We start from the raw sequence: 9,084 nt of genomic DNA, 5'->3' as shown, positions 1-9,084 counted from the left end.
TATTCGAGTCTAGATATGCTACATACACAAATTGTAAATATAAAGGTTCATATTTTAAATTTCTTTTTTATCGATAAATATGCTTAGTCTTAAACATATAATTTATGTTCTATCGGAATTATTCTTGTTTCTATCGCAATAGAATATTTTTTTATTACAAATTTCTTATATCGTATATGAAGTGGCAAAACTGTAAGTCAAACCTCTGAAAGGCGGTCAACTATTAATCTATACAATCAATATCAATTTTTCGGCTAGAATTCATTAACTGTAAGAAATGTATGTTTTTTTAAATTTTTGTATACTTATTTATATATTTTTTTTTTCAGGAATTGAAGGAGCTGTACTATTCTTACATTACCCAAATCGCGTTGGAGCGAGCTCGCTTTGGAAAGAAGCCGCTTCAAGTAATTTTGATTTTTAGAACGTCGATTTAAAAAGGTCGATTTGGCAAAAACTACCACTGAAATAAAAAATGCATTTTTTGAAGTTTAAATCATCCAACGGCGTTTCAGCGTTATCGCGTAATATGGACAGCTTATCACTATCGCGTCGTATATTAAAAATCGCAGAGTCCGTTCTGACAAGTAGTTCGCTGAATTACTTCGCGCGCGTTGCGCAGTTTCTAATTTCAGTCGTTGATAAACGAGCAAAATGGGCTTGTCAAATAGTTTTTCGTTCGATTTGCGTGCTTTCGGGAAATATTTTTTTTACATATTTAATGTTTATCTTATGGTAAGTATTTTGGAGCTTTGCAAAATAGTATTTGTCATGATATTCATATTCCCATTTTTGACGATTAACGACTTGCTACGTAAATATCTATTAGACCTACTTTAAACAGCTTGCAATTATTTGCAATCCAATTTCAAAATAAAATTGTTATTTGTGATTCAATCTGAATTACATTTTATAATTTTTTTCTAAATTATAAATATAAAATTTAAATTTAATTTGTATTTTAATTAAAATACAAATTAATTTGTATCATCAATACTGCTGTTACATTGATATAAGAATTGTTAAGGTAAAACGTTGTTTGTCTTTATTATACTAATCATTATCATTATACTATGCTGACTGTTATTAATTTGTTGAAACATCTTTACAATGCATATTGTTTCTAAATCTGAATATATTTGAGACACAATGATGCCCGTAATAATCCAGAAATGCTGTGCATTTTTAACGACACGATGTGTCGTTTTACGGCGTGCTGCTTTAACTTTATCACGTACTACGATTATCATCCATCCTTTAGTGAAAAGAAAATGTAGTCGGATAACATTATGGAACATAACTGTCTCTATTCGGTAAGAATTCTGAAGATGTATAGGTATGCTTATGTGATGATGCGGAAATACGAAACGTTTGTTGCAGATACGCGGAGTGGGCATGACTACCTGGGCTGCGATACTATTCCACGAGATCAGTAATTATCACAGAGTCGCGTTGTGGAAAAACGGCGCCGCGAGTTCGTTGGTGATGCTTATGACTGTCGGCGGTATCTTCATTATTTTAGCCATCTGCGGCGGTGCATTTAGCGGACTATATCTGTGCAACGAAAAATGTAGGAATCGATGCGAATACAACACCTACACGACCGTCAGGGTGAGCTTTATCATCTTGGCGAGCGTTATCTTCTTACGCGATACAAAGCTATCTCCTCGGTTCTTATCATGCGAGAACACGTTCGCGCGAACTCGTTCGTTCGACATTCCTTATCATCGAAATCAATGATACTTTTCTAAACCACTACACTGTTAAAAATGTATTAACACACGGTTGAGTTGTGCGTCCCTTTATAGTATACACAATTGGGTCATTCGTGTTGACTGTAATTAGTTTTATGACGTTTATATACAATTTTTTAGATATACAGTCTTACAAACACTTCCTAAAAATGTTAAAGTATATGTAAGAATTACTTAATAATTTTTGTATATTTGTAAAAGTGAAAATAAACCCACACAGACACAAATGACTTCATCATCGTGTGTAGTAAAGAACCGGAAAATCATTAAATTGATAGACTCACATGGCGGGGAGGGGGGGGGGGATTTAAATAGTACGATTGTTTAATATTCTAGTAATATTAATATTATTTAACTGAATAAGATCGAGTTGATCAAAGTGATTAATAACGTTGTTTCCGGAACAGTTCGCACTTCTATTTTCGATTTTACTGATTATACAATCAGCCGTTACAATCTACATGCTCGTAATAACACCGACCAGTAGAAAAGATTTTGAAGAAGCCTTCAAGAATTACAATTACCGATGGGAGGACAGGGAGTTCGTAGATTATGTTCAGAAAAACGTAAGATTTTTAAGAACTTTAAGAAGTAATATATTTTTTCATGCTAAACGTAAATTGCTATAAAATATCTACATGAGAGAGAGAGAGAGAGAGAGAGATATCATAATTAATACTATATTGAATATAACGTCAAGTATGCTTGAAATAAATGCGATATACAAAGTATTTACAAATCGAATAAATATCATGACGTGTAAAATAATCCTTTGCAGTTATACTGCTGTGGTATCGATTCTTCCTGGGATTACGGCGAGATTCTTAAAATACCAGTCCCATCTAGTTGTTGCAATTCTGGGGTGACGTGCACTGAAGATATCATAAGACTGAGACTAGGTTGCGCTAGTAAGCTAACTTTTTATGAATTTGTTTATGGATTTGGATATGCGTACAAAATCTACGCATTAGGCGGCTTCATCCTGATTCTCACCGTAGTTGAGGTAAGTAAAACGAAGAGACATAAAATTGAATTTTATCTCTCTGCTGAAAATATCTGCGGAAAATATCTCATATACTGAATATAGAATAATAGCAAGAGACGAGATAATAATTAATGATATTATCCCGGCTCAGAAACGTTCTTCTGGCGAAACAAAAATTTTATGTTGGCCAGATTTTGTGGGCGGATTCGCAAACATTTTGCGATAATTGTGCGTGTGCTTTATACATTCTTTTTAGTTAATTGGCTTCATCTTCGCACTATGTCTGGCGAATTCTAGAAGGAAAAAGAAGGAGACAATAATTAATGATATCCCGGCTCAGAAACGTTCTTCTGGCGAAACAAAAATTTTATGTGACTCAGAAGACTGCGAATTTTGTATTATTTTGGGAGAGTTGTGCATGAGCTCTGTCGCTTTTTTTAGCTAATTGGTTTCATCTTCGCACTATGTCTGGCGAATTCTAGAAGGAAAAGGAAGGGCCAAGAGACAGTACGTCATTTCACGCAAAAATGATTCTAACAAAACATTTACAGTCAGCTCTTACTCATCTCGTCTGATACTTTCGAGAGGAATCTAACGCAGAGTTTGATGCAGGATAAAAAATGAATATTATTATAAAAGCTGTTATTTCTTGAACCATGTTTCTATCTTCTAATTTTTATTTATTTTCGTCATATCTTAATGTATTACCCTCTGATTCAAGTTTACACCTGATAAAAGTCTGAAAATACGAAATGAGAAAAATCTTAATTTTCTTCGTCGTTCATTAATAAGATATAATATCGTTTTTGTTATCTTATGATATGTTTTATTATTTTTCGTCGTCTTCGATGTACACACTCGCATACGATTACCATTTCTGCTACTGCTACTGCGGCTCCTTTCACTGTTGCTAGGGGAGGCAAGATTTCAGCTCTGCATAAATAAATAAATAATGACGATCGGTTACAAATTTTCTTTTGACGTTCGTATATTGTCGTTATTTATTAAGTTCAAGAGAGGATAACTTACATTTGCATTGAGCTATGATACATACTATGTACATACATCGTCGTTATCAGCAAGTCTCATTTCACGCGATTATCGTTTGACTTCGCTGCTACTGCGACCGGGAATAAAGATGGAGATCATTGCTCTCCCCAATGTAGAACTTACAAACATCTTAAAGCTATGTCGTTAGTCTATTATTTTCAGGCTGCAGGACGAAAATTGTTTCCTCGAGAAGGGAGTTTTTTCTCCATCACCAGTTTTTGCATTAAAATTAAAATAAATACTCGAATAAATTATGGTCTCTCGATTAGAATTAATATAGTCATAGCGGAAAAAATCTTTTAAGATCATCAATAGCTAACCCTGCACGGCATGCGGATATAAAATAGAAAATTTTTTTTTTACTTGACTGTTAATAATATTTTTTCACCACTTTTATTGGATATTATTAATTTATAAACCATATTATTAATAAATAAATAATAATAATGATACACATATATAAAATCGTTTCATATTTATCCTTAAATACGATCGTGACGAAATAAAATATCATTAACGTATCACAAAGATCATAATTTAAATATTCTTCAAGATATACTCAAATATTCGCAAAATGTGCGAGAAAGGATGACACGTTACGTTAAAAAAAAAAATTCGCGAGATCATCCGGATGTTCGTATGTCAAACCAATTTTCCAAATTGTTCAGATTGCTTTTCCAGCCTGAATCAATGCCTGCTACAAGAATAACGAGCACGATGATGCAGTGTAGGGTTGATAAACATGATCAGGCTCAAGGTTGTAAAAAAAAAATCGTGGTCTCACTTGCTTGACTAGAACAGCAGCAACGCGAGCAAATGCGCGGGGCAACTTTCAACGTCCGTGCAACCTCGCCACCTCGAATATTGAATCTCGTCCATACGGGTATACAGCTACGTGTAAAATATCTCGATCCCTATCGACTCGTTATCTTACGTTTACGTTACGCTAATGATATTACGTCTACAATCCGACCAAACGCGTCACTCAGAAATTCGCTCGTCCCGGAGCGACAAATTTTCGTACAAATCACGAAGACAGGTGACCCCCTGTGTTCCACGCAATAAAGTAATCGTTATTTTTTTTTTTCGTCTTAACGCAGGAAAAATCTCGCGCTCTCACTCTCTCTTTCCCACACAACCCACTATGTTACAAAGTTCGGAAGCGAAATGTACAGGCTCGTTTTACGTTCTTATTCTCTAAGGACAGAAGAAAATAGTTCATCACGCGTGGACCGAATTGTCAATTAACGATATTCGCGGCTCTTGACGCTCGTAGACGATCGACGACGGGACTGGAAAGGTGGGTTGGGGATGGAGTATAAAATATCTAACGGTTCATAGAAAATCGACGAGTACCTCTTAATCTACGCATTCTAAGCTCACCATGGAAGGTAATCGCGCCGTGATGCTTTTCGAAGTCACGTTACAATGATTCAATGACTCAATTCATGTCAAATGTTGTTTAAAATGCGTTCACGATGGAGAAATGATGCTTCTCTTAATCAAACGCAAGATCTTTGATAGAGATCAATTATTTAGTGGAGATTTCGTAATTTTTCAGTTCTCGATTTTAAAAGTTCTAAACAAATTAATCTTACATTAAGTTCTTCAGAAGACACAATCGTGACGTGATTTCTTATTCAATTTAAAATACCTGATTGGGATGCATAAGTTTTTTTTTTTTTTTTTGGCAACTCTTGCATAGAGAATATTGCTATCTAATTCGCGCTATCAGAGATCTTGCTTTTTGTAACAATCGCGCGGGTATACAATATCCGAAATACTCGTAAAAAGTGAAAAGGCTACAGGATGAGTTGTATCTACGTCTATGTCGTCAGTGTGCGTTCGTTCTGGTACGAGAGCCTTCCAATCGTGGCGATCCTGTCCCCGTCATACACACTACATTAGTGTCACAGGTCGACTACAGCTTACAATATCCTTATCCCTAATTCTTTGATTAATATTTATCCGCACATATCCATTAGTAAATCCCTTTCGTTCGGCGCGCATCGAGGGTACAGTGCGAATATAACTCAAAATTTAGTGGTGTAGTTTTTACACTGAAAAAGATATCGGGCTTGCTCCATTGTAACCTGACACACAATTGACACAGGTTGGCTCTAGCCGGGAATAAAGCTGGGATCAAGATCTGGACGCAGCTTGTGACCTATATCCTTATCGAACAGCTTCCGCTTTTGCTTATCTTCGACCGTACCACAGTGCGTTATTTATTTATATCTCGAGTAAGAGGAAGCTCGCAGGGAAAAGGAGACAAGACGAACTCTTGTCTCTCGGGCTACAAATCTATCTTCGACGCGCGACGCCTCGGATGTTCCCAATTACTTAGTGACAAAACGTCAGGACTGTAAGATTCTGAAACTCGAACCGCGGCGTCGAGGATATTGTAGGGTAATGTACAAATCGTTCGTCGCAAGGGGATGGCGAGCGACATTGGCCTAATGTGACATCTCTCACATGATTACAAAATAGTCGATCTTTGACGAAACGCGCCCATTAGCACAACGTTGATTGCGGATATAGTTACCTTTTAATGCATTAACAGAATCAGACGTTTTTTTTTTTTTCAGGTAGCTCGCCGTTTTGATTCACTATAATTGGCGTGATTGGGAAGAATATTTGATAATGTCGGATTTAGTGGACTCGCGGGACTCTTCCCGGAAGACGCACAATTCAGAGACTTACATACGCAAAACACTTATTAGAAGAAATTATGTTAGTACCTGTACAGTCGGCATATAAAAAGGAAGCAAAATCTGACTAACGTGATATATTTTTGAAAGGCAAATAATCACAGATTAAGACTAATTTATCGAGGAAAATTCCTCAATTCTTGAATTGTCCAATCGTCGCTAAAATCAATAACAAAAGTGGAGCAAACTAAATGAAATACAACACATTTAACGATTCATAATTTAGAAATCCTTTTCTGACTTAAAAAAAAAAAGTAATTTAAAATTATGATTTCATCGACAAAAAATTTCTACATTAAATAAATGTAATGTATCAATTAAAAGCAGTTAGAAAAGAATGGAAACAAAGTTAGATTTCCCGGCGTGCTTAACAGAATTAGGACATCGCACTTCATCAGCCGGGAAGAGCTCGCGCGTTCAGACAAAAATTTCTACGCATTTTACAAAATCGATCCGCCGTCGCCGTTGATCCTAGAGCGGTGAGAGCTTCATGATATCGCTGTTGAGACCGGCGGACGGCGCGTCGTCGTCTAGGTCGAGGGGGCTGCTGTCCGAGCCGAGCGAGGAGGGAAGCCCGGTCGCCACCGTCGTCGTTGTCGTCGTCGCCGCGACGAACTCGTCGAGGAAGTCGAACGAGGCCACCGCCTCGCGCTCCTTGTCCCCGTAGCGCACGAAGAAGTCGTCGCCGCGGCCGATGATCGACGGCCGGGACGAGCCCCAGGTGGACGGCAGCCGGAGGACGCGGTGCGCCTGGGCCGCCGACGCTGAAGAAACCAAGGGCACACAGCAGCGGGTCAACAGATGCTGCTCTCAGACTTCACTCGATCGACTCGATTTTGCGCTCTTTCTCTCTATCTCTTTCTCTCTTCTCTCTATACCGGCTCTAGCAGACACAGAGTAGCTCGGCTTAGCACTCTCTTTCGTAATCACCGTCTCCCTCTCTCACCCTCTCTCCCTATTCCTCTTTCGTTCTTTCTTTCTCTTTCCCCTCTCCTTTCTCATGCCACCTGTATATCCGTCCGTATCGTCTCTCCGCCTTCCACCGTCGCTCCACCGCACCGGTTACACCTCTCTCTTTTTTGTTTCTTTTTTCTTTGTTTTGTGGAATTTAGGCATTTGGCGGGTGCACGACCGAGTGGATGATGCATGATGTATGTACGTAGGACAAATCGTGCGTGCGACAGTTTCATTAATTGTGATACATTTTCACAAGTTTTATGCGAGATATCAATAGGCAGAAGTTTTGTGAATATTCTTGCTCATTCCCAGTACTTTTGATTTTAATTCTAAGCATTGTATTGCAACAGACTTTATATATACAAGCTGAGATAATCTAATTTTTTTTTTGACAAATAATTAACAGAGTAATCCAAAGATGTATTTATTAATCCTGGAGGAATAATAAATTCTGATAAATTTACATCTATTTTACATTTAATTTTTTACATCTAATTTGAATTATTCGTTAAACAACGTTGCACGCCACTCATCCGACGTACTTTATATGACATGATTATGACTTGCTCGAGAATAATGATAAATTAATCAGAATACACAAATATATATATATGATATTAAATAATGTTTTATGAAACAGGAAAAAGCAATTGATTCAAGTTGATTACAATCGCACATGAAATTAAGAATGATTGATAGTAGCGAGATTAATGATCCAACATAGATAGGCGTGTATAATGAAATAAAGCGGTCGTGAAGAAAAAGATGAAGATGCTGAAACGGTCTTGCACGTGCCAAGAAGGTTTAGAGATTATCAATTCGCTCGTACAGTACAACGAGTGAGAAGGTAATTATTTTCAATTTTATACCCTGACGCAATTCCACTTGAGCTGTTTCATTTCAGTGACTTGTACACGATCATCATATTTGTAGTCTCGTATACATCGCTCGCTCATCTTTCATTTTTAAAAAGACATTAAACGACATTGAATTTGCACATCAACTTGCACTCCTGTCAAAAAGTCTTTGGGTGTTCCGAATTGCGTTGCAGTTTTGTAGACAGCTCATTACCGTTTGATTATCCATATAAAACTAGATATAATGCATTTTAAGAGATCGCACTACATTTTGATTACACAGTGTAATCTTCCCCCTTTTGATTATATACACACACGCGTTTTACCATTTTGATTATATATATATATATATATATATATATATAGACGATATCGATATTCATTTATATTCAATGTACCTTTCTGTATCTTGTCCCAAGACTTTCGGACGGCAATGTGTGCCAATGTAGGCCACGCAAGTACACGTGAACGAGAGACGGAGAGATGGAATTGCGTGAAGGCGCTACGCCAGGAACGTTCACTGCCGGTTAACAATTCTGTTAGTGTAAACCAATGGTCAGTCCGTTGTGGGCGTAACACGTGGTTTTTCAGTTCAGGACGAAATAGGTTTCCCCGGCGCGGCAATGCATTCCTCCCCAATTGGTCATGTCGCTTATAGAAACTGATCGTCACTAAGCCGAACTACGTAGCTTTTCTTGTGACAATCAAAGCACACCGCGTAGGAGCTACCATCTGAACAGAAAATATGGAAAAGGCTATGTACAGCGAAA

The 9,084-nt window shown here is 37.3% G+C and overlaps 2 protein-coding genes across 5 annotated transcripts in view; one reads left to right on the top strand and one right to left on the bottom strand.

Annotated features, from left to right (window-relative positions):
* The first annotated feature begins 87 nt into the window (after positions 1 to 87).
* LOC105449829 (CD63 antigen-like) lies at positions 88 to 6,567 on the top strand. Of its 4 annotated transcripts, none has more exons than XM_011689216.1 (5): positions 88 to 735; positions 1,381 to 1,611; positions 2,162 to 2,320; positions 2,533 to 2,757; positions 2,996 to 3,269. In XM_011689216.1, exons 1-5 carry the CDS (start codon positions 655 to 657, stop codon positions 3,182 to 3,184), a joined length of 885 nt encoding a protein of 294 aa, XP_011687518.1. In that variant the 5' UTR covers positions 88 to 654; the 3' UTR covers positions 3,185 to 3,269. The 4 variants fall into 4 exon arrangements, with proteins under 4 accessions (XP_011687518.1, XP_011687521.1, XP_011687520.1 ...); XM_011689219.1 differs by lacking the exon at positions 2,996 to 3,269 and adding an exon at positions 6,378 to 6,567 and having other exon boundaries at positions 89 to 735; XM_011689218.1 differs by having other exon boundaries at positions 92 to 735; positions 3,181 to 3,501.
* LOC105449966 overlaps positions 3,710 to 9,084 on the bottom strand; it is a 34,477-nt gene continuing 29,102 nt past the window's right edge. The window contains exon 14 of the mRNA XM_011689456.1: positions 3,710 to 7,264. Coding sequence (XP_011687758.1) covers positions 6,972 to 7,264 — 293 coding nt within the window. The 3' untranslated portion in view covers positions 3,710 to 6,971. The remainder of the gene's footprint in view (positions 7,265 to 9,084) is intronic.

This window comes from Wasmannia auropunctata, unplaced genomic scaffold (assembly GCF_000956235.1).
Source record: "Wasmannia auropunctata unplaced genomic scaffold, wasmannia.A_1.0 LD336071.1, whole genome shotgun sequence".
Taxonomy (NCBI): Eukaryota; Metazoa; Arthropoda; class Insecta; order Hymenoptera; family Formicidae; genus Wasmannia; species Wasmannia auropunctata.
Note: the sequence above shows the minus strand (reverse complement) of the source record. Positions and strands in the feature narration are given on the sequence as shown.